This window comes from Lissotriton helveticus, chromosome 3_1, assembly GCF_964261635.1.
Source record: "Lissotriton helveticus chromosome 3_1, aLisHel1.1, whole genome shotgun sequence".
Taxonomy (NCBI): domain Eukaryota; kingdom Metazoa; phylum Chordata; class Amphibia; order Caudata; family Salamandridae; genus Lissotriton; species Lissotriton helveticus.
The window spans coordinates 1,086,451,726-1,086,478,491 of NC_136061.1; the positions used below are offsets into that span (position 1 = coordinate 1,086,451,726).

Below are 26,766 nucleotides of genomic sequence, written 5' to 3' on the forward strand. Positions count from 1 at the left end.
TCACATGCCTATACAATGCATGCTATTACAACGCTTGTCACTACAACGCCTGCTATTACATACATACCATTACAACACATGCCATTACAATGACATATAAGGTACGTAATGGAGATGTTTCAGTTTTATGGTGTGTATGGGTTTAGGGGTACATGGGAATAGTAATTTTTATCCCTACACTATCCAACACCTTCCCTACTGTCGCACTCACTGGAGTGGGAATAGTAATTTCTACCCCTACACTATCCAACACTTATCCTACTGTTGCACTCACGGGAGTGGGAATAGTAATGTTTACCCCTACACTATCCAATACTTACCCTACTGTTGCCCTAAAAGTATTATGTGTTGTAATGGTATGCGCTGTAATGGAATGTTTTGTCATAATAGTTTAAAAAATGCATTGTAATGGCATGCGTTGTAAAATCATGCTATGTAATGGTAATTGCGATGTAAAAACTGCGTTGTAAAAGCATGCGTTGTAATTGTTTGGGTTGTAACGTCATACATTCTTCTTTAGGCTTTTAGACAATATGGATGTGTTCTTAAACTGATCCCAGTGATAATTGCCCAACTTCTGACTTTCCAACAATCCACAAGTGACAGCATATTAGAATGACTAAAATAACAACATATTTTTAAATATCATATCCAGCTAGGATGAACTTAAGTGAAAGATGAGACAAAATTCAGAGTCCTGTGTGTAGTCTAATTGCTTGTGCATAGGTTGTCTATAAAATCTCTCCCTAGTTTATTTCAGTTTCGAGCACAAAAACAGTTTGTACTATGTTTAATTGATTATATCAAAATGGTAGCATGTCAAATCTGGAGGATAGCTCCTTGGTACTACTGTATGATTAAGCCACCTCACTAGTCTCCCAGACATTTTAATTTAAACTCAAGGCCCATTGGCAGCACCAATTGATCGGGCTACATCAGAAAATCCCTCTTCAATAGCTGCTCAATTAGGTAAGTGCATTCTGTGCCTCTTCCTTCAACTCTAGTATCCATTCACTTAACTACTGACCTAAAAATGTATTCACACACTAATCCATCCACAATAAAAAAAAGACACAAACTCAACAAGCATACACAAAATACATTTAAAAAAAGATAAGTAGGCAAAATTCTCCTGCCTAAACAAGGCAAAATATGCTTACAATAAAAATTAAGTAAAAAAGTCTACATGGCAGAGGGTGTCTATCTCGGAAGGGTGGTGTGCATAGTGTATCATTGTTTAAACGTTCTAACTGGGACACCACTTTTAGAAGCAACATTTTAGCCATCATCAAATAGTAAAATAAGGCTTAACTATTCACCGGACCATGTTAAGATGGCCACTCCGTAAACAAGTCACTAGACGGCTGTCGTGGAATGGCATTTTTCCTATTTTACCATTGTGTACCTTTGTTAGAAGACTGTCTTCTTGCTTCTAATCATTGTGGCCATATTGGAATAGTAAAGCAGTGATACTCTATTGACAAAACCATTGCAAGGTGGTCCCCAGTTTAAAAGCTTTGGCCACGTGGGATGTGGTGTACTGTAAACAAAATAAACCACAAGTAAACATGCCATTAGCACTGTCTTGGGAGCTCTCAGGCCCTATCAAATGAAAATAAACAAACTAAAAAACGAAAATGTAAGAATCCAGAGGGGGTCCATCCACTCATTTTCAGGCAGTGAATATTTTACAATGGGAGTCTTGGATATAAAAGTAAAATTGAACGTATGAGTGCTATCTTTGAAAGAAAACCCATTTATTAAGGATTGTTCGAATGTAATCCATTGAGGGGTGGGCAAATCTTGACAGTCGTTAATCAGGGCAATCAACCGCCTAATCAGCAAGGCAGAGTGATAAAGTTTAAAAACAGGAAACCGTATACCACCTTCATTTTTTTTATGTTTAAATTTGTAGAAGGCAATACGTGGATGTTTTTGTTCCATAGTAATTTCATGAAAACTGAGTACATTTGTGCAAAGTAATAATTTGAGATCTGAAAAGGTAAAATAGATATTGTATAAATGACATTTGGTAAAATCATCATTTTAATGTTATCAAGTCCACCCCAGCATGATAAATGCAAAGAAGACCAAGAAGAAACTAGTGTTTGTAATTTAAATTTGAATGTCACAAAATTATGGCTGTGTGTTAGATATACTAGTGGAAAACTATACACCAAGATATTTATTTTTGAGGGATCACCATGTAAAATTAGTAGTGATGAACATAAAATACAAAAGGAGTTTAATGATACAATTATAGTTTGGGAAAAATATAGTTTATAGCCAGAAATACTGGCATATCATGTAATCTCTTGCATGAAAGAGTCCAGGGAGGTAAAGAGTTGGACATATAGATTACAACATCATCTGTGTAAGCAGATAACGTAACCTCTTGGGAACTTTGTTTAAATATGGAGGTAAGTGTATAGCAAGGTATACATTAAAGGAATGGTTCTATGCAAAGGATAAACAGTAAAGGGGGAAGGGTGCAACCTTGTCTAGTACCTCTATGTAAAGAAAAATAAGGAAAAAATAACCATTGACAAATCACTTGCACCAGGGTTGGAATATAATAATTGTATATGTGAGATAAATTTGGGGTCAAACTGGTGAAGAGTAATGAACATAAACTGCCAATTACTGTGATCAAAAGCGTGTTCAACATCTTGGGATAGGGCCAAAGGCATTTTAGAAAGCATCCTGGCATTATCTGCAGCAAATCTGCCCTTAATAATCAGGTGGTTTGATCTAATTTGGCAAGAAGGGGTACAACAGTTTCTAGGTGGAATGCTAGAATTTTGGAATTTTACAATCATAATTGATCAATGGAATGGGCCGATAATTCAACCAAAGGGTGTGGTCTTTATCTGGTTTGGGATTATAATAATCAAGGCTTCTAAAAAGGAGCCACAAGCCTCTGAACTAAAAAAGATTAATTAAAAGCTCTCATAATTTGGGGACAAAATGGAGAAAGGGAAGAAATTAGTTGGATGGAGAAGGAGCCTTAGGTGTTTTGAGGGATTTGCATCCAAAATCTTCTGTAGCGTAATGTCAGCCTCTATTTCCTAAAATATTTGTGAATGGGAGAGAGGTTTAGGGAGACCATTAAAAAGCTGTTGTATATTAGCTTTTGATGGAGTAATCTCTTTTGTGTATAGTGTTTTATAATAGGATTGGAAGGCGTTCGAGATGTCAGAATCAGAAACAAAGTACTATTATTGGAGTCATTAAAAATGGGCCTATGTTGTTATGTTCAGTCTTTGTTTTTAAATAGCTAGCTAGCATTTTACCAGGTTTATTCTGACCTGCATGCAATTTAGATTTAACTTAAAGCAGGATATTACATGCATTACCTGTAGCACGTTTATTGATATTAGATTTGACTTTGATCAATTCTTGTAAAATTGAGAAAGAATTGGAAGTATAGTAATTATATTCAAGTGTTTTAATTTATTAAAGTAAGGTTAGATATTAAGAGCTTAACTTTTTTTTCTTCTTTGCTGAATAAGCTATAGTAAAAGCTCTAAATGAGGCTTTGAAAGCATCCCAATTATTAGGAAAGGATGTATGATTACATTGGTTAATTTGAAACATTCTCAAATAAAAGCAGTGGCTTCAGTTATAAATTTGCATCAGATAATATTGAGCTTTTAAATCTCCATATGACACTTTTGGAGCCAGTATGAGAGAGATCAATTGGGAATGAAAGTGAGAAACACGCACCACAATAAGTTGAGTGCAATGGTTAAGCGTTGTTGCGTGCTGCCGGGGCCGTCTAGTTTTTCTCATGTCTTCTTGGCAGCACGGTTCTTTATCACTTTGCTCAACATTGAATCTCATTTGTCATTTGACACAGCATGATTGGGATATCATAGCTACCCTAGTTTTGACCACAACCTTGACACATCTTTTTAACACGAATAACTCTCATCTTAGACATCTATGGCCATTTCTTCAAACATCAGACCGTTTATCTTTCTTTATGTTACAGAAATTATCCCCTGATGAAGGGCAATATGCCGCCCGAAATGCATTGGGATTGATGAAAAGAGATTGATGAAAATACATATGTATGGCATGTTGGATACTGATACAACCAACCCGCATATTATTAAGGAAGAACATTGAATACTTGTGAACTATGAATTAAATAGTGAAACTACTTAACGTTTGGAAATCACTTCATTATACCTATCCATTGGTATCTCTTATGCTGTGCGTAGGGGGGCAACTCCAAATTGGAATTGCTTTTCAGAGATCAATTGGGGACATTACTGGTGCATGATCTGAGATAAAAATGGATCTGATTTCAGATTAGTGTATAGAAAGCCTTAAGGATTTTGTAACTAAATCTGGACATTGTATGATTGGCATTAGAGGGAAAAGTAATCAGGATTGCATGTTTTCTAAACATCAAATAGTGGTCAATATGTGATGGTTGATTGGAATGCCTTATGGGATTTGTCTGGGTTAAATTTGCATTTAGATTTTCTATCTGTAAAGGGATCCAACCGTTGAATAAAATCACCGGCTTTACTGATGTTGGGGTTACCAATATTAGCAAGTTTCACTTTAATACTATACCAAGAATCAGGGTCAGGTTTGACTGGGCCATATAAATTAAATAACGGAATGTGTTTCTTATCTATAATGGCATCAACACAATACCCATCTACCATCAGTATCACATTTAGTAGATATAACTAGTACTTTCAATGCTTTATGGCTGAGAATAGTAACACTACCCTTACAATCAGTAGCTGGGGGAAAAAAACCTGGCCAACCCATTGACATTTCAATTTTACTGATTTTACATCATTATATTGAATTTCCTCTAAAAACGCAATTTGTGAGCTACGTTTAGACAAATGAGAAAGTACCTTTTGTCTTTCAACCGGAATCCCAAGTCTACGGACATTCCACGAGACTCCGTTAAATATATTGGACCTACAGTGATAATGGTACCGGAACATGGGTGATAAACTACAAAAAAGGGGAGGCAAAATTACACCATTTATTAAACATAACATTGGGTATAAATGAGGTGACATTAAGACTGTGGGACTTGGCTCTTTTGGCAGGATCACCCCAAAACATTTTGCGTTCTCCTAGCCTTTTCTGTAACCTGGTGTTGGTGATTTTAGGCCTCTGAGCACTTTAGCACTATGGTCCTGTGTAAAGTGTGTGCACTCTCTGTATGTGTGGTGAGACTGGCCTGCCCTCCCTTAGGAATGCATGGGGGATATGTGTGTCCCTGGTAATTCCTGGTATGAGAGTAGTGCAGGGGCAAGTTTGGTATGTATGAACTCATGAGGATAAATGCTGCGCAATGGTGTGCGCAGTTATGGTGACTGGTGGAGTAACGCCACTTTTAGAAGTTGTCATTTCTATGTACTGTGTCTCTGCCTGCCTGACGTAAATTGCATGTTTGGCTTGTGATTGACAGGAGCTGAGAGGTGTGGGTGACTCCAGGAGACAGGGGGAGTCAGCCCAGTGGTGAATAGAGAGATCTGCATGCAGATGGGAGGGAGGAGTTGCACCTGGGACCTGAATAGGACTGTGTCTTCCCTCCACAATGCTGGCGCTTCCCCATGTGGTGCGTCTGAGCACTGAGCCCCCACCTCACAAAGGAGAGAGGAGCTGAGCAAAACAAAGGGCTCCAAAGCTCCCCTGAATCAGTTGCATCTGGTTCCCCCATGCCCTGTACGTTTACACAAAGGATTTACTGGTATAAATATAGGGGCTGTGACCCCATGAAATTGTGCAGTTCTTGGTTGCTGGTCCTGCTGGGGCTTGCTACTGCTGGGGCCCAGGGGGGCTGCCATGAGGGCTTGCCTCCCTGGGCCCTGCATTGCCCCTGGATGCCTGAAAGGACTTTTTGGGGACCTTTTGCTTTTTCTTTGCTCCTGGACTTTTGCTGTGGAGCTGTGGCATCTAAACCTGAGAGAGTGCTTTATTTCCATTTCCCCCAGGAGGAAAGAGCGCTGTGATCTATTTATTTTTCTCCAAAAGGGAAGAGTGTGGGCTGTGCAGCGCCGAGCTCCAGCCCCTGTTGGAGGGAATCCCCGTGGGAGGGATTCCCCTGTGATACAGGACCGAGCGGGAGCCCACTCCGCTGTTTATGCCGGCAATTGATTTTTATGAATTAGCGGGTGCCCACCCCGCGATTGCGGCATTCTGATTTTATTTTATATGCGGGAGCCCACCCTGCGTTCTTCTTGCTGAGAAAATCACTGCAGCGGCCAGGAGAAAGTCAGGCAACGTGGTGCCTGACGGTGGGCGGGACTTCCGGTTTCTCGAGGGAAGTCCGACTCACCACCGCTGGTGCAGGGGCAATAAGGGAAGACTCCAGGCAGGAGCCCACCCTGCGCTGGACTGTGTCGGGCCAAGAGGAGAGGCGGTATCGTCGGCGGGGCTCTCTTGCCTGGAGGGAGCCCCGCATGCCACCGGAAAGAGATGGGAGTAAGTAGCTGTAGGCAGGTGGGAGCCCACCCCACCTGCCTGGATGCGGCTGGCCCAGGTGGGGCTACCGTGTGGACGAGAGGAGCCCCGCTTGCTGCCTTGGGTGTTGGAAGCCTTGCAAGCTCCATGGAAAAGTCCCGGGTCCCAGGATGGGGCCCGGGTGAAGAGCAGAGACCAGGAAGGGAGGAGTCCTCCCCCGTCAAGAGCCAGTGAGTTGCAACGGCTAAGGGGGGAGGTTAGGTGCAATGTTGGTGCAAACCACGGCCCTCCGTGTCGGCAGTTCAGAGTCAGAACGGCCCCGGATGGCAGCGGGCTGCTCCAACGGGGTCACCATTTGTTTTCAAAGTCCCCGTGAGGGCTTGGGGGCATTCGTTGTTACAGAGCCCCGTGCCGCTCCAATGAAGGGGTGCAACGTTATTTGTTTAGAGCCCCCTGTGGCTCCAGCATGGTGGGCATGTTTATTTTCTCCAGGTCGCCCCCACGGGCATAATTGTTCTTAAAGCCTAGGTGGCTCCAAAGAAGGGGGCATATTTATTTTAAGGGCCAGAGGGGCCCGTGGTTGCTCCAGTTGTGGCCATGATTGTTTTAGAGCCCCGTGTGGCTCCAACGTTGGCACATTGAATCAAAGGGCACAGTGGTGCCTGGCCTCATTGGATATTTATACCTACCCAGCAAGTAGTGGGCAGCTGCAACATTTAGGCCATTTGTTTCTTTGGGGGACATGCCTGAGTTAGGATGAGATGCACTCCTTTACCTCTGACATTCACAGCTGCACAGCACTTAGTGCCAGTTGCAACGTTTAGGCCTGTGCAGATTGCGCACCCTTGGCATTCGCTGCTTTGGTAGTGTGCCCTGACTCTTGGGACATAGGGCATATGAGCCCCTTTTTGAGATGGTCAGTTGGCCAGGGAGACTGTTAGGATTGAAGGGCACCAAGCCCTAATGTGAATATGTGGTGCTAGGAAATGTAATGTATGTAGTATGTTTTATGCACCCTGTGTTACACCTCTAAATGTGTTTTTTAGGATTACGAAGTTGTTTTGCACTTTATAGTTTATGCTAGTGAGGTTGGCGCAGAATATAGTTCGCTCCAAAAAGGGATACGATGCATAATGTAGTTTAGGTTACAGGCTGATGCTAAGTACAGTGATTACCAGTAGTTACTGGTTGTACGTTTATGATCTGTTTTACTTTTACTAAGTTCGCTTTGTGATGGTTCTGACAGTGGTCCAGTGGGCCCTGTCAGGTGTTATATAATCCCTTGTAAATATGACCTAGTGCCAGGTGGCACCATGTATAATATGTGTTTACTATTCTAATGTGTTATGATAATACAAAGGCTATTTTGATATAACATTGTGTGGAGTTCTTTTTGTAGTGTGCCTGGGATGTTGTTACTGTGTGCGTGCGCGAATGCTTTACACATGGCCACCAGGATAAGCCCGACTGCTCGTGCCAAGCTACCATGGGGGTGAGCAGGGGTTATCTTTGGTGTGTAACTCCCTTGCCCTAACTAGAGTGGTGGTCTCTGCCTGGCTTTGGCGCAAGCCTTAGCTAACCAGAGACCCACAGATGTAACAATGATGTTCAGCACTCACAAAATAGATGTGAAGGGAAGAACAAAACATAAAGACGGGAGATATAAAAAAGTAGAAGAAGAGACAGATCAAGGATAAAAATAGAGATTTGAAAAGAGAAATAACGATATGGAATGTGTGATCTGTCTATAACATAAGAAGAACAGCAGCAGAGAGAGAGTAAATAGTTTATGAAGAAAAGCCAAATATTAAGAAGAGAGAAATAGAAAGACAACAGGTGCAAATGCAAATTCTTAAAAGTTATGGACAGTGGTATCAATAGTATGAGAAATAATGGTCTGAAGAAACATTTTGAATTTGACAGGCTCTTCAAAGGATCTAGAGGTGCTCCCATAAGTAACTTTGCATAAGCAAGGATGAAGGATGTCATAGCGCATGTTTAGTTGTCTTGTTTAGTTGTCTTGGTTGAGGTCGCAAAGAAAGGAAATCTTTTCATCTGGCATTTGTCGCATTCCTTGACAGCTTCTAGCACCTATAGAAGGTCTGTAAATTGAAGAAATAACATGATGATTCCGTGAGGGTTAAACAATTGAGGTTGCAGATGACCAAAACAGTGGCTAGGTGGATATTTAGAGGAGGAATAGTGGGAAGCCCAAGTAGCTCTGGGATACATGTATTCAGGAACTCAAGTAAACCCTCAAGAGCCTCTTGCTGACCATATAGGTGAAGATAATTGCAACAATTCCTGTTAGCAATGTCTTCCTTATATAGTTAGAGTTTTTAGATTTCCTGATCAAGGAAAAGAATCTCAGTAGCTACATCTTGCAGAGAACTAGCACAGTGTTCCATTTTGACCATTTTACCCTCTATAATAATTCAGCAGTCCTCAGTTTGTTGAAGTTTTTCATTGGCAGCACACATAAAAGGTTTTAAGTCCCTCACCTCATCAAGGATGGTATCTAAAACTGGATAATGAAATTATATAATTAGCGATGGAGGATCATTTTTCACCCTTTAACGCTTTGTGCTAGATGAGGTGGCTGTTGCAAGGAGGTCATTAGCCATCTTTTCCTAGTGTGCAGTACGATGAGGAATATTTTTAATGAATTTAGTTCTGCCAATATAACAAAATAATGACTAATGCGTAGTATAGAGGTAAAAATGTATGCCAGGTGCCTCTAAAAGTAAACAATAGTTATGTCCCAGTTGTAAAGGGACTTGCTGAGCGAGGAACATGAAAGACAAGATGGCTTCACAGCATTGGTAGACAGGAATGCACTATGAAAAATCACAAACAATCAACATCTCCATAGTATGTGCACCATACAGAAGAGGTAAGAACTTGTCAGATGAGGATATGCAGGTCATTCCATCAATTAATTTAGAGGAGAAGTGACAAAAAATGAAGAGCGGGCAGTGCGCTGATAAAATGGTGCCCACCCAGATTATTTCCAGAATCCACCACTTCTGCCTCGGGTCTTAGCAGGCACCTTAAAGCAGGGCTTAGAGGGCTGCCATGAAGTGAATTAATATGATACCAGTTCACAAAACGTGCCAATATGAGAATCACAAGACAAAAAGAGAGGTGGGCGAAGCGCTCTCAAAATGGTGGCCACCTGTTCTGATTTCAGGAGTCACCGCCCCATCATATCAAGTACTTGAAACAGAGCTTAGAAGACTGCCCTTAAGAGAGTCAATGTTTAGCTGATTCATGAAAAATGCTAATATGAGAGGCACAAGAAAAACCTGAAAAGTGGATGACGTGCTCATTAAATGGATATTGCCAGCTCTTCACCTAAAATCCCTGCCAAAGCTCCAGGACTCCAAGGTTGCACCAAAAAAAAGTAAATAGCAGGGCCTCCAAGTCACAAAATGAAAGCAGAGCTCCTAGGCAGGCCATGGAATGGCAGTGTGCCTTGTCAAAGTGACATCAATGGGGTAAATTAGCTCTGCGATATGCCAAAGCTCGAGGGGATACCGCCAGCTTGACCACAACCTTGGTCCATTATCCCTGCATCAAGAATTCATGTGTGCAGCCTGGGTCTGGTCTCTGGCACACACCTGAGCCCAATGTAAGGCTTGGGAAGAGCAAATAATGCTCCTCAATGCCAAGTACCTATACCCCTTCCCACTTCCCCTAAGAGCAGGTGGTAAATGAGAACATTAATACCCATAGAATTGGGAATTCTAAGCAGAGTTTTGTATGGAACAAAATGGCATCCACACAGTTACTCACCATTCTGGTGGGAATAGCTTGTAATAGCCAGATTAATTGTGGGGCACATTGTATCTCACACATAATTCTGCATCACTTAGAATCATAGAATTTTAGTCTTCATTACAAGTAGTGTAGAAGTAGTAGTTAACACATGCAGCATTCCAACCATATTCAAAATGTTTTGTTGCAATGAGGCAAAACACATGATATTCCTGTTTTGCCCACTGATTACTACATTTTCCCTTTTTTGACCATTTTTACCCAAGCAATTTCATTAGTTTGTTCTTGGCAATAAGTATCATAGGAAACTGCAGGAGTATGGTAATTTACTGCAAAACCTAATTTGTATTTGGATCCTGTTTGAGGAATTTGCATTTCCGCACTATTTGGCATGAAGGCTTATATGTTATGCTCTTTGAGGGAGAAACAGAAAGCATTCTTAAGTGTGCGGGGAGGTTACAAATTCATTGTGTAGACCTAAAGGTGCCTCATGCTCTTGAAAAGTACAAATCAGAGGTTGGTGATGGTCTTATGAAGAAGAAGAGAACTATAGTTACAGTCATCTTTAAGCAGATACAGGGCTGGGAAGGCATTCTATTCTATCTGGCATTTCCTTGGTGAGCTGCAGACATTGGAAGCTGGTATTGAAAGCCCAGGGCTGCTCCACAACTATATATTCCTTTGTCTAGCTCCCTGAGGTTAATTCTTGCAAGTAAAGAAGGGTTCAAAAGAGAGAGAAAGGGAAAGAGAGAGAATGTAGAGGGGATGGATGGAAAGATAACAAGAGCAAGGACGGGAAGGGGGCAGGGCTGGTTTGAGCATTTTTGCCAGTGGTGCTTTTTGTTCCACAATCTGACCCTGGCTAGACAGCAACCAATAAGGATATTACATTTCAATCAATGCTATGAAAATGACAAGTTTTTGAGAATGGTTCCCTTTGAAGGAGACGATCCAATTTCTCTTTAATGGCTCAGCGTATTGCAATTTGTGTTTGGTGTCCTTGATGTTCAGTTTTGAATTATTGTCTTGCTGTCTAAGAAATATATTTGTATTATTCGAATTGCTCTTAAAAATAACATTTGCCTTTCTAGAACTATGTGTGACTTGTTATTGATTTTCTGAACACTTTATCCCTGGAGATTTGCATGCATTATTAGTTGGATTTGAAGTGCACGCATTGTGGTATTTCAAACGTGGATTTAAAAACAATTAGTGCTTTCCTAGAATCATCTAGGTATGAATTATTGAACTGTGTGGTTTCCATGAACGTTTTGTGAAAAATGAAAAGATTTCTGAAAGAATTTCTGAAGAGTTAAGTCTAACATTTTGTTTTTGATTATTAAATCAATGTCAAGAGTTGAAGTCTTTCTTGAGCCATTGTCTTACAAATGCTTTCCTCCTTTGGTTAACTGTAATGATTTGATAATTGGGCACTTTTCATGTGTTTGATATGGAATGCATAATGGTCCATTTCATGTATCAAGTAGGATTTATCAGAGAAAGCCTCTCTGATTCTTTTATGATATCTTCTATTGTTGAAAAGAAGATCAAGCAGCAGTCATGTCCATCGCTCAATTCAGAGAGGATATGTAATAATAATCCACATTTGTAAAGCGCGAACAATCACCCGTAAGGGTCTCTAGGCACTGGGGGCCATTGGGAAGATTAAGCAAGCTATTGCCCAGAGACACATGGTGCTAGGCTAATCTGCCGCTGGCACCGGGGATCGAACTGTAATCCCCAGATTCCAACGTCAGTCACCCTGGCCGCTGCGCCACACCTCTACCATGTATGTAGGTTCTCACGTGGTCACTGAGGGGGTTTTGTCCTGTCTTTATTATGGCTCTCTCTTCCCTCTTACATTTATAGATGTGGGCTTCTACTTTTAGGAACAGCTTGAGCTTTTTGCATTAAACCAGCTAGACACAGCACCCTTTAGCCCCGTGCATGGTGTTATGAAGCTCATACACATTTATGCATGTAATAGTGGTCGTTGGGCTCCAAGGGGCCACATGCTATAAGTTTTCAGTGCCTTGAAATATTTGAACCATTTAACATTCTCGTCACTTGTCTTCCCTGGAACAAATCAAAGGACATGCCTCCCTGGAAGATGGCCATAACAGTAAAAAGTATGCAATAGAGATGCTTTGTTTTCCTGTTGCTCAGACAGAAGGGTTCTGTCTCAGAACCATGATGACATCATGTTTTTAAGTATTCCCTTTAAATCAACCCTGGCAACACAATGTAATTAAACTTGACAAACAGGTTGTCCCAGAACTTTAAAACATTGGGTCATATCACCATGGAATTCTTGTTGATAAGGTGCACACGCTAAATTTAAGCAAGGTCGGCCACCCAGTGCTAGAACTTGAGGCTTCCTGGATTTTTGCAAGCATCAGCGCCCTTTGGAATGCTGATGTCTTGCCAGTGGTATAGCAAATAAGGAGTGAAATATCAAACCACAATCCATATTAATACGATATACTACTGGAAGACGACATTTAACTATGCTATAGGAGATTATTTGTAGATGGAAATCCATTTGATTTTGAAGTAATAAATGCATCTGAGACTGGCAGAACAAAAGCTAAAGGACACAGATCTCCAACTTTATGATGTTCCTCTACTGTTCAGGAAAATATTTCTAATGAACAGTACAAATATATATGTACTTTTTCTGATTGAGATGCACGTTCTTGCTCTGTTGCCAAATGTGTAAACTCTTTTCTTAGCTTCTGAAGACATTTGTGTTGCTGACCACGGAACAATTAGATTGTATTCAAATTGGAAGTGCTCTGTTTTTTTTTTTAAATTGGCCTGGGGAACATTGTTGGCCAGGAAGGACTAGTAGGTAGAGGAGTATGATGCCTTCTATCTAGGCTACAACATAGGACGTCAGAGTCCCATGAACTTATGAAGACAACCACCCAGCAGCCATTTGCCTCAATATGGTCACGGAATTCCTTGGTGACTTGCAGGAGATTTTTACCACAGAACTGGTGGCACTTTATCCTACGTCTATTTCAAACTATTTCCCAAAGTTGTGATATTCCCCAGTACTTTGTTCTTGGTCCTTTCCTTCTTTTCATTTACACCGTTCCACTTACATATATTATCCTCACAGCTACGTTTTATTCAAATTATTGTATTGCTTCTTTCTTTTCAAACTCCTACCTCATCGCTTCTTTTCAATTGTCTTGCCTCTATTCAAAAAATGAAGTTTTTCAACCTCATTGCATTCACCCATTATAAAATCAGAGGTGTTTCTCTTTTTGTTTCCAATATCCATAACCTAGATCTCTATTTTGCATGTTTACTTTTCTACCTAAAAATGTTAATACTAGTAGGACTTCTACATCCTGATTAACGGAATCAGATTTTTTTCAAATTGTAATTAGGAAGGAGGACAATATGGCTATATTTAAAGTTAGGTGGAGAAGGGGGTGGAATGGAGTGTTACTGTTTGAAGAGCGAAGGGTAGAGGGAGTGAGTGGCCAACAGAACTTAAGAAAAAAGATTATTCGATGTAGATTCTCACCTTGCAAGCACAGGTGTAACTGTTCATGCTACAGGCATGAATATGTATATTTCTATGATGTACAGGGGTTAGGGAAAATTGGTATGTTTTGTGGTTTTGTAATACAAGAAGGTTTTACAAAGCGACAGAACTAAAGAACAGGTACAAAAAATGGCAAACAATACAGGCAGGAACACTGACCGATAATAAATATGGGAACTACAAGCTCTCATTGTTTGACAGGTGTCATAAGAATAGCTCAATTTATATCAAATATTTCCTAGATCCTCATGAACTTTGACAAAATGAAGTAGAAACAGCATCAATCAGATGAAAGAACGTAGATGACTTTTGGCTGAACTGAATTTCCATTAAAGTATGTGACTCTTCTTATCGCTAAGGCATTTGATCTTTCTGCATCCTATCGATTCTTTATTCTACTAAGGGCTTTTGAAGTAAAAGGGCTAAAGTGCTATCCACATTGGAAGTATAATCTATTCAAGTGATCCTGTTATTCTCTGCAGAGCCAATATTAGCTCACAAGATGCTCACAAGATGCACACAGCATTGTTTGTACAATCTAGTGATCACCATGAATGTTTCATAGTGTTTAAAATCATACTAAAAGATTGACTTACAAAGGTAATTTTCTATTTTTCTTGTGGAATCTGTGTTGTTGTTCCAGCCATTCTGCGAAAGACTACACTTAGAAGGGAATATAAGGCATTTGAGGCTGTTTCTGCATTTTTTAAATCCATAATAGAAAGAGTCATAGAGTATTTTCAGAACATTAGGTTATTTTACTCTTGTTCTGTGCAGTCACAACAGAGCTATTGGTTTGTATGATTCTTGTATGACTAAACATCTTTAGGAGGTTAGGTCTTCCAATTGTGGTACTCTAGTTCTATAGTATGGTTCTAAGAGTAATATATTTGAACTTAATGTCCAGTTTGTGAGTTGTCTACCAATTAATGGTCCTCGTTTGCTGGCTGACTGTGGTGATTTCGCATCCCTCACTACAACAATGAAAGATCCATCGCCTCTGAGGTGCAGTGTAGAATCTGAGTAAAACTCCTACCTGTATGGACCTTGTAGGATATAACCCAGAAAAATAAGCTTCCACTGGGACATCATCGTGGTAATAAAAATCCTGTGTTTTGCTTCATTGTTCCAGGCGGCAGTTACATAGCTGGAGGTTCAAAAATGTTATTTCAGCTGTATAAACTACAATCACTTAGTACGATAAAGATATTTAAATACAAGCAGAGACAGTGGTGGTGTTGGCATAGGACTCATCGGTGCAGAGACATTGGTCACAGACATAAAAAGATCACAACAAGGGCAACAAGTAGCAGTGAGTGATGCCCCAATTTTGACTGAGTGGCAATGGGAACATCTGCTGGCCTACTTAGTGGGCAAAATATAATCAGATGCAAGTATGAAGTTCAAAGGCACTCAGTGAAGTTAATAGAAATAAAAGAGGAAAAAAGCACGAGCAAAGGTGGAAGATGGAGGGGAACACTAACGACAAAGAACCTCTAGACGAGGATTGTGAAATGATACAGGAAAAGCAATGACATTCAATAGTTTTTGGTAGAAGAAAGTGGATATTAAAGATGTTCAGGGACAAGAATATGAAATAGTGATGAAAAGGCACCAATCGGGGAAAGACAAGGAGAAATGGGTTAGCAAAACAAAATAGTAAGAACAAAGGAGATGTGAAATGGAGCACAATGGGGGAAGTAGACTGGGACCCAAGGACGGTGATGCGGTTACTGCTTTTATTTTTTTTATTCTGCCGTGCTCTGAGGCCTGGGGACAATTTTCAACCCCACGTGCTGTACTCAAAATGTTACTTTTTGCTCAGGAGAGCCCAAGTTTCAGTAGGAACAGCCTAACTTCATGTCAGATCACCAAGTTGACAAATGGATGTATTAAATGTTAATAACTACCACAGTATGAGCTAACTGTGGCACGTGGTTCATTTACAGATGAGATGTCAATGAGCTGTGAAATATGATAATTTTCCTCACCACCATATATACATCAAGTGGTCTCGTGCATGTCTCACAGTTAATACTTTCTGCTTTGGGCTATATAAGACATTACCTTATAGACGTTTGAAGTAATGTAAGCCAGCACACCTAGATTTGAGAATAATCATTCATCATGACTTCCTGTTTTTGAGGAGTGACACAATATTCTATACTTTACCCAGTCATGGTGAATTAAATACTAATTGCTCTTCGGAATTGTGGAGATATTAGATAATCTGTCATTTCAAATACACGGCTCTGAAGTGGGATTATGTGGATCATTGTTAAAAAATGTATTGAGGAAATGTGCAGCCCAGTTATCAGAGGCCAGAAAGTTATCCTGGTATGCAACTGATGCTATGTGCCTGCTATTTATGAACTTGGGGCATTTTTGGACTCCTGAAAGGCCCCTTCTGTAAAAACAGATTGTGCACTGGTATGATCTCAATGCGATGTTTATTTTGCATGGCGGCACCTGTGCAGTATTGCAGATGTGGGTGCAAAGAGGCTCACAGACTGTACATCACATAGAGGTGGCACACAGTTATTTCCCACCTCTTACCCCACTCTCCCCCCATGTGGAATCAGCTGCTCGGGATCTACGCCCCTTTCAAAAGCAGGCCCTTTACTACCTGTACAGTGTAAGACAGACCCGCGAATTCAAACAACCGGCTCATCTTTTACAAATGTGATGTAACCGGAGCAGGGACAGGTTTGCAGCTGCATTGGGAACAGCACACTTGTTAAGATGAGGAGCACTGTCACAGTCTGTGGCCGGCACATAGGCTTACGTGTGCACCACGAGCGTGTACCATAGCTATGAAACGACCCCATAGGTGCAATTCAATATGTTGGGCATGTATTGAGTCAGAGGATATGCATTTCTCCATACCAATGATTTTGATTTTTTTTTTTAATTGACCGGCACGTGGTGTTGAGCTTTAATATAACATACCAAGAAAAATGTGATTAATTTAAAGCATCTCCCTCCGTGAGCATCTAGGGCTGTTTTAACAGTATTTGTGAGGAAAATATATTTTAGGGCATTATCCTCAATAATGGCGACTTGCAGTGTCATACTACTCAAACCCCAGTGGCTGTTTAACCAGCCTGCTGTATTGAATGGCTTGCAGCACTTCTATTTATAGCTCTAACCGATGAGTCTTAAATTGCTTATATTCTGTTTACCAAAGTCATTCTGTTAGTTGCCATGGAAACAATAGCAAGTGCTAAAGCTTAACTGTTTTATGAAATGGATTGAAGATACAGCTGGAAAACTTGAAGGCGCAGCTTTTTCCTAGTAACAGACAAGCGGCCGGGCTAGGGTGGTTCTATGTAGTAAAGCCAACGCTGGTGGACGTGCAAAGGACATTGGAAGAACAATCTTGGTGTCTGAAGCTGCAATTCGCAGTTGTTAACTAGTGAAACGCGAAGATATTGCATTAGACCCACTACACTGCACATTAAAACGTTAAACAGAGCATTAACAGTTGAACTGCAGGAAGCTGGTTTGCCTGACCGCTGAAATCTTCCGGCCCTCACTGGAATGTTTCATGTTGCAGCTGAGAGAGAGATATTGTGGCGACAAAGACAAACGTGAAAGTGAGGTAAAACAGAAGGAAACTCTATCTGGAACCACTCTAAGGCCTCAGGATTTGTGTAGCTCCTTCAAAGTTTTTACCTGCATTAAATAATGTCCAAAGATTCTGAGGCACACAATTCTTTTAAAAAAATGTGAGTACCACAAATAGAAACTCACATTGTGAAAGTTTTTCAGTACGGATTATTGTTTTATTTGCTATTAAAAAGCAAATAAGGGCGTTCCTTGACAGGTGGAGGTCAATGTCAGATTAGGATTTCCCAGTGCAACGATTTTAAGTGCTGCATAAACTCTTTGGCTGTTCTAAAATAAAGGATGAAAGGATGAGTTATCGGGCGGCATGGTAACCGGTAAGGCATTGGCATGGAATAGTTACCAGCTTGCTCGTCACCTGTGTGGGTCCTTCACCTCACTTACTTTTAGGGGTAATAATTTTCTCATTCGAATGTGCCCTGATGAAGACACACTATACCTTTAGACAAGAAACATGATTTGGTTTGAGCTCCTTTTGGGTAACAGCAGTAACAATAAATTATACTGATAAAATCCATCACATTCTGATTACTAATTCTGGCAATCACATTTTCGAAAACATTTCAGGGCCTCAGATCCTGTTGACATGCACTTGAGTTAGATGGTTCCCATCGAAAACGCAACTCGCCCAGTATTAAATGGAGTTCTTTTGAAGACGATTTTCTTTTTGCATATTGTTATTTTTGGGGAGTTTTCTAAACCATCAACTTGACGAGAGGGCACCAATGCGCTGTACAAGATACTTGTTTCACTAATACAAATCCTTCAAAGGGAGCTATTTACAATGACTCGCGTCAGGAGTACAAGAGTCTGGGATGTATCTGAGCGCTGTCCGGAGATCAAAATTACGAGGGTCCATAATAGACAACTTACAAAGAGTTTGCCAGTGAGAGGTATTTGCTGGCCATTGTTATGTAATTGCAGAGAAGCTGCAACGGGAACATTTACTCATTTTGGTGGTCTTTCAAACAAGTGAAGTTACAGCCAGGCATAAATTGGTGAATTCTCTTGGGGTGTTGTCAAAACTTGATAGCTCCATGTCGATTCAGCAGAGGAACAGGACTAGGACAACTGAATCCCTCAGAATTTGCGCATTCTCATGTGTGACTCCATGCTACCATTGTTTAACGGGGGAGACTGCTGGGCGGGCCCACTTGTGTGTTCTCTCATTAAGCTCTCTGCTGTTAGTGGAACATCCACGGTGTCCGGCAAAACATAGTGTGATCATGGGGGAAGAACTTCATCATCAGTATTATTGTCACCTCCTGCTTGGAAATTACTGGCGATGGAATGGTGTGAACCTCAGTGCGAAGGAGTTTCAGAATCTGTTGAGGTATCATGAGATGCTTCGAATGAAGGTGCTACGTTTCTTGAATGTGATAAGGTATGGGTAGGTGGGAACTTGCACTGTTTTGTGAGTGACTGCATCTTGAGGTGGTAAAGGAGCACGCTAGATATTTGAGGTCTTGAAGTATATTGCTTTATGTGTCAGACATGCAGTTTTGAGCGAACGTCTGGCTTCATTGTAATGCCAAATGAGTGATCCTAGGGAGGGAGTAATAAGGGTCAAAGTGTCCAGTCCTAGTCTTACTGCTGCGTTGAATGTCACCTTCAGAGGGCAAGGTGATTTTTTAGCATTCCAATCAAGGTACTCTGTGAGTCAGGTCTGTACCATGGTCAGAGTATTGTTGAGTTGGATGATGTCCTTTAGGGAGGAGATTTGAGGTATAGTTGTGTATAATTTGCGGACATGTAACATGCATTCTTGGAGTGTGAAATAATTGCGGTCAGTGGTGCCATGTGTTGGTTGCATAGTGTAGCCAACAGAATGGACACTTGAAGTACTACCAGCCTAACCAAGGATAGTTTTGATCAGGTTTCCTGCAGTTTAATCATTGTAATCAGTTCTTTAAATATGAGGAGAAACATTGAAGCACCTAACAGATCTATTCTGTCTTCCAGCATTTTTAAATTAGTCGCATGGGTGACAATGTTGAAAGCCAAAGATAGATTTAGGAGAATCAGGAGCTGCTTTGCTCCAGGAGTTTGAGTGTGTCATCCATGATGAGTATTATGTTCAGTCTGTTTTGAGGCCTGTTCTGATTCCAGTTTGGAAGCTGTGGAGTAGCTCAAATTTCCTAATGCATTACCAGAATTAGTTAAGGAGACATTCTTCCAGGACTGTCGCCAGGAGAGGGAGGGTTCTCACTGGATGAAAGTTGCCTAGATCAGTCAGGTTGGTGCCCGTTTTTCCCAGGAGCAGTGAAACGTATCCAATTTTCAGACAGTCCGGTATTACTCCCTGGGTCAGGGACAGAGATGTCAGAATTTTAATGTAGTTCCTCTGGAGAATTACCCTAAAGAAAGCCAAGCTTCTGTAGATCCAATTCTGCTACTGAAAGTTTCAGAGTTATGGAGTGGCCAGATGAGGGCGAGGTGATTAGGGAGGGTACTGTGAGAAAAGCGATCTGTCATGGTAAAATGCAATTAGCGCATCACAGATTAACATTCATTTACATCTTTGTAGATTTCAGACACCTCAGAAAATAAAACTATCTTCTGATTGGAAGAAGACAGTCCAATATTAATGCATTTATCTCCCTCAAGAAACAGTCAACTAACATTAGTTCCCTTAACTTCGAATAAGGCAGTCCCATAAGATATAACTCTCTTCTTCACTGGAAGCAGATAGTGTTCAAAGGTTTTTTATTTTTTAGTATAAATGCATGTTGGTGTTAGGGAGTCCCCCTTTTTGGCCTTTTAACCCCCATTTTTGGTGCTGAATGGAACTGGTGGTAGCTGCATCTGACTGGGACCTGGACTCTACTAGTTAGGCCCAGGGCCAGTGCTATGTTAAACACTAACACATACATTGAGGTACACTTATAATTGGTATGATCTACCCTATTATTCCCTAGTAGATAATAGGGCAAGGGGATGAAAACTACCTATAAGGGTAGCCTGATGCACATTTAAATTGGGAAGCAGACCCATTTTTGGTGTCTTGCTGTGAGATTTCATAAATTGCACCAGTGATAGGAAAATTGTGGCTGCTAGCAAGCAATTTTTTATTCATGCTGGAACATTTTGTAAACACATTGAAGCAAACATGGCATCGACCTACAGGTACAATCATCACAGCAAAAACACTTGAGAAAGGTGCAGAATTTCACAGCATCAGTGCATTTATATCTACATATTTATGTGCACCATACAGTACCTTCTTGACTATGATAAAAATAGGGCATCTGCTAACCCACTGTGAAAATAAAATAACATTTATCTGATTTGTTTATCATTAAATATGTATTCATGTTTTATTGACGTCTTTATTTATTTCCTTTTTTAGGTTCCACTTTCATTTGCAATACCCATATAATCCCAGTAAAAAATCAAGAGGGAGTAGCAATGATGTTCATTATGAACTTTGAATATATAACAGAAAATGAAACAGCTGAATCCCCAGTAAATCTCACCCAGGAAGAATCTGCTAAGGCTGCAACCGGTAAGTATGAATCCCATTCTTTTTTTTCTATCTGTTTTTTTATTATTATTTTTATTATTGCGTCTTGTAGAGCGCACGAGGTGTCCCGGTGCTGGCGGTGGGACCAAAAGAGGTATGGGGAGGTGACAATGTGCTTAGGAAGGCTAAAGAGCCATGCCTTCAGGTCCTTCCTGAATTCAGGCTCTGACTTGGCTTTCCAAATGTGCTCAGGCATGGAGTTCCAGAGGGCAGTAGTTCTAACGGTGAATGACCGGCCTCAAAGCCTGGCTTTCACGATGTGAGGAGTGACAAGGAGTTCCCGATGATTGGACCTCAGGACCCTTATCTTATGGTATTTTAGTAGCCTCTTCTTCAGATATTGAGGGCCAGTGTCCCTGGCTGCTCTATATGCGAGAGTCATTGACTTGAATTCTATCCTCCTTTTTACGGGCAGCCAGTGCAGGCTGTGCAGATGAGGGGAAATGTGGTGTCGGATTGGTATGTTTCTGATGGGCCTGGCTGCTGCGTTTTGTATTGTTTGTAGATTTTTATCAAATAGGCCGGCAGGCCCAAGTAAAGGCTGATAGCGTAATCCAGCTGAGATGTGATCAGAGCATGGACCACTGTTTTCCTGCAGTCCATTGGTGGGAAATGAAGAAATCTCTGTAATGCCTTCATTTTCCAAAAGCAGGAGCAATAGAGTTGGCCAATCTGGATCTTACAAGAGAGGGTGGAGTCAAATATAAACTCCAGGTTTCTAGCAGTGGGGACAGGAAGAGGGGAAGGATTGAGCTCTGATGGCCACCAGAGATCGGCTAGTGGAGGGGAGGACTGATTAAAGAACAGAACCTCAGTTTTATCAGTATTCAGTCCCAAGCAGTTGTCAGACATCCAATACGATATATCAATCAAACACAGTTTGAAATTGGCAAAAGCTGCCTCAGAGTGGTCCCCGAAGGAGTTAATAAGCTGAGTGTCAGCAGCATGTGAGACAACACAGACACTGTACTTTTCTACTAGTGGGGCAAGAGGAGCGAGGTAGATATTAAAAAGATTTGGACTCAGGGCCGAGCCCTGAGGGACTCCCCAAATCAGGGGGTGGGTGGATGAGGTATGAGGGTGGAGGAGTACCTTCTGGGACCGGCCCTCAAGAAAAGAGCCGAACCAGTCTAGAATGGTCTCTCTCACTCCCAGCTGCTTGAGCCTGTGCAACAGGAACTTATGTGACACTGTGTCAAATGCTGCAGGCAGGTCCAGCAGCACTAGCATAGCACAGCTACCCTTGTCCAAGGTCTCCCGTATTGTCTCAGCTACCTCAAGCAGAGCTGTCTCTGTGCTGTATCCCAACCTGAAGCCTGACAGAGTCATGGAGTTTTTTGTTGGACTCTAGGGATTCAGATAGCTGTTTCTCTGCTTCTCTCTCAAGGACCTTAGTAATGTATGGATTACGGAGTTTTACAGGTAAGTAAACATATAACTAAATAAAACAAATTTTGTTGCGCACACTGTATCGCATTTGGTGATGCAGTGCACACAACGAAATTCGTTTTATTTATTGATATGTTTACTTACCTGTAAAACTCCGTAATCCATACATTACTACCCCCCACCCTGCCCCTCCCCCTCCCCACGTCACCCCCCTGCAGGTCATCCCACTACCGAACACGGCTGTAGAGGACTACAAGTGGAAATCATGAGGTTCCTCTAAGCAGTGAAGAATTGTGAAGGCAGTAATTCTCATTGTTCTCTGAAATTCACTCAGAAATTTCAGCTGTACTCGGGAGCTGGAATCCATGCGTGAAGGTGGCTTTGAGATGTTCGAGCAGATATCATAATTTTGACACCTCTGTTATATAAAGGTTTTTGTGAAGATGGAAACTTTGCAACAAATGAGTGCCATCAAAAACAAAGAAAAGCATAAACCTCTCTATAAATGTTGCAGTCTTCTGATCTTTTCTTGAAGCAATCACATGATACATTTGGATGTTTGCAGACTTTTTATCACACAACTCAGGACTTTGCTGATCTATTCAAATGTAGCTCTGGTACAGTGTCAAGGCTGTAGATGTTCCAGGGTTCTCATTATGACATATTCATACATGGGTCCAACAATCTCAACCCCCCAGAGATGAACACATCCATCAGAGATTATGGGTTACTCATGAGTGTCAGCACTTTGAGTCACAGCTCTAAGCTACAAGGAGCTCCTCTCTTGGCATCTACAAGAAACATCCATGGCCGATGTTATGACTCCTTGGGGCCTGATTCCGATGCGGTCAGGAAATCATTCTGAATTAATCGGTTTTGGAATGGTTTCAAAACGACTCAGATTGGGAGAGTCTGACTGACCGAGTACGATGCATCACAATGCTTCCAGATACGATTTGGTTGGACTCCTATTGACTTCAATGGGAGCTTATGTTCAGACCGAATGCATAGGAGAAAGGGGTGGCTGGGGAAAATCGAGCACTCTGTGGCGGGCACCCCCTGGTGCCTGCCACACCATGCATGGCCGGTAAGTGGGGACCCATGAGTACCCCCACGGACCCGATAGGGAAGGTTACAGGTGCAGGGGCCCGCTATGGGCCTCCAAAGTCTGATTCCGACTGCCAACTCGAGTCAGACGGCACGATTCTGTAAGGCTGTCTGAATCCAATCGTAATCGGTTGTTCGGAGACGCGGCACGTAGAGACTTACGATTCTGCTCCTTACAGCTCAGTCTTTCCGAATGCCATCTGTTTCGGATTGGGATATTCCTAATGCCTAACTTGCATCATACTCGGTCGGTTGGAAACCTTTCCAATTTGGTCAGAAAGACACATTCCCGATCCGATTCAGACAGAGCAAATACCGTAAGGAGGTTTTCCTATCCGCATCGGAATCGTGCTTTTAGTCTTTCTCATTGTTTAAAAAGTCTGGGCAAAACAGCTGTCTGGCTGTACCATGTCAAGGATTCCTGACACTCATATTCTCTTCAAGGCACTCCATGTCTCTAATAATGGTAGAAGATATGAACAATCTTAGGGGCATATTATCAAGAACGGCGTTCAAATTATCGCCAGTTTGGCGGCAGAAAACTGCAGCTAAAATGGCGTTAATGGGCTTGATAATATGCCCTGGAGAATTCCAATAGAAGCCCATGTTCACACCAGAACATGGACTTCTATCGTAATTCTCAAGGGCATATTATCAAGCAAGCCCATTATCACCGATTTAGCGGCAGTTTTCTGCCGCTGAACCGGCGATAATTTTTAACGCCGTTCTTGATAATACGCCCCCAAGTGATTTCAGGTACATATTTACATTTGATTCAAGATTCAATTTGGTAGCATACTTTTAGTGGATTGCATAGTCAGGTGGTCCTACAATTCGTGTGGTAATTATTGTTAATATCAATTAGGCTCAAAATGGTAAGTAAGGTGTTCAGATTTCTCAAAGTAATCTAGGGGTTAGTGGGAAAGTACTTGGCTAGCTCTCGAGATTACTTATGAATGGTTTTAAAAAATGTTAAGAAAGGCCATACTTTCATCATTAAACTAGGTGATAAATCTGATAGTATTATCACATTTGACTTTTTAACTCTATTTTCATTAGTACTAATGTAAGAAATGTGGTTATAGTCGTGAGGTAAATACATTCAATAAATAAACCTGTGTTCAAGCCCTGGTAGAAATGGCTCAGAGCAGGCATACTTAATTTAACGGAATGTGTAAAATATTTAGCAGCTCAAACTAGTTAAAGAAGTCAAAATACAACACCATAAAGATCTCACAACCGATTTTGAACAATTAATAATAAAAGAATAAGAAAAATGATTAAAATCCAAACAAAGGAACCAGATATATGATTATTTAAAGTTTTGAGTACAAAAAGAAACAGAATAGCATCAATGGGTAAAGCAGACTGGGACCTAGAGCTTATAAAAGACCTGGTCAAATAAGTATTCTTCTTACTTTGTGTTTTATGGAACTGGAAGTCTTCCAGTAGGGCAAGGTGGTAGTCTATATCCAATGAAGTCCTTACAAAGTCAGATACCTGTCAGGTGAGGTCCTACTGAAAATGTTGGTTTTGATGGGAAAAGTTCTGGGCAGGAAAATTCTAATTTTGTGACCAATGAAGTCCTCCCGTCAGTTGTATACTTTCTGTGCCTTATCCCACCAAAGATTGATGTGTTAAATTTCTTTAAAAACCCATGCAAGAAGGCCCAAATCACCCCTTGCGTGGCTTTGTAAATATTAATGAAGCCTTTGCATTTTCCTTGCATCGCTGGGCCTAAATGTTAAACTCCTGACAGAAAGCATCTCTTTGTATGGAACTGTAAAGAACTTCAAAGACTTTATGTGGAGAGTTGGGGCTGTACTTTTCCCTGATTAATTAGGCTATGGTAGGAACATGAGTAAAGGTTAGCATGAACGAAGGGATGAATAAATATAGGTCCAAATTGAATACGATTTTGTGTCTGAGTTGCGTCACTTATTTGGCGCAGCCTTTATGCAAAATCTATTTTTTGATTTACAAAGCCTGATTTGGTTGGCGTTGCTTGGCTTTGTAAAAAAAAAAAAAGAAGTAATCCAACATGTTGCATAATGCTGTATGGCATTACCATGCCTCGGGGGGTGTTACATGGGTTGAGCATAGGCATTGCTGTGCATCACGCCATTCTGCTTTCTGCAGTACACATGCAAAGAGGAAATAGCCTTAACCCCTTCCATGCTGGTGACGGAACCGTTCCGTCATCAGTCACGGCTGAGCTGTGCTGATGACGGAACGGTTCCGTCACGACCGCGCGCTGTTCTGGAATGTCCAGCACAGGGCGCGGCTTCGGCGGCGCGGTCAAGGTGTTAAAGGATAGTTTTTGTGCAATGAGGCATTCCTTCCTACATAAAAACTATCATAATTACAATGCAGGCACCCATGCGACGTGACGCAAGAGTGTCTGTGTTGGCGCTAGGCAGCTAAAATTGCACCAGTTCTAGAAGCTCTTTTTAAACATGGCCCATTTCTGCTTTCTCCTGTCTTGCACTGCTGAGCAGCAACTTCCTTTGCTGTGGTGCATAAAAGTTTAGTAAATATGCCCTATAATGCCACCAGGCATCTCACCTTGTTTGAGACCCGAATGCTGAAGGGAGCAGCAGCATGTCTTCGGCATTTAGAAAATGTTTCTTTTGTTAAACACATTTTTTATTTTTCATTTGATTCCAACCTACAGACTATCCACTGTCCATTTATCACCTACAACAGTATATTTGAGTTCCACTATATACGTTGTTTATATTTTCTCACAGACCATTTCTGTGACACACTCACAGCAGTGTTCACATGCCATGGCCTATTTTGTGTATTGGTAGACAATTCATTATTTATCAAAGTACAACTCCCATATCTCTTTCCCTCCCTCATTCCCCTGGTGTGAATCCTTGTCCAGCCCCAGTGATAAGCTATGTTGTTCTATGTGATTTAGCATGACTGCCCCAGTCAGGTGGCTAACCTTTTAGGTACAGTAGTGTAAAAAACGCGTCTTACTGGCGAGTGGGAGGTGGGAAAGGGAACTAGGGCAGGAACTGACTGGGAAGGAGTGGACCAAGATTTATAAACAACAAAATAAGTCAATATAGAATGCAAGAGAGAGAGAAACACTATGCAAACCGAACTGGTACAGTAATCTCAGAATCAACACAAATGGGAAAGCTTGAAACCCTACAACTGCTGGAGGGGGTGTGGTACCACTGGTTCCCTGGTCCACCTACTGTGGCACTGCCCAGAAATAGAAAACTAGTAGGAGAAAGTGTTAGACGCTATTAACAAGATCTTTAATTTTACTTTCAAGAGACCTGGTTGTGATATTGCTTGGTAATAGAAATGGGATTTCTGGTTG

At 41.3% G+C, this 26,766-nt stretch overlaps 1 protein-coding gene across 1 annotated transcript in view; it reads left to right on the top strand.

The window, feature by feature from the left end:
* KCNH7 (potassium voltage-gated channel subfamily H member 7) overlaps nt 1-26,766 on the top strand; it is a 1,437,897-nt gene that overhangs the window by 699,036 nt on the left and 712,095 nt on the right. Inside the window, exons 3-4 of the mRNA XM_078681650.1 lie at nt 20,757-20,872; nt 21,923-21,929. Of these exons, the coding sequence (XP_078537776.1) occupies nt 20,757-20,872; nt 21,923-21,929 (123 nt within the window). The remainder of the gene's footprint in view (nt 1-20,756; nt 20,873-21,922; nt 21,930-26,766) is intronic.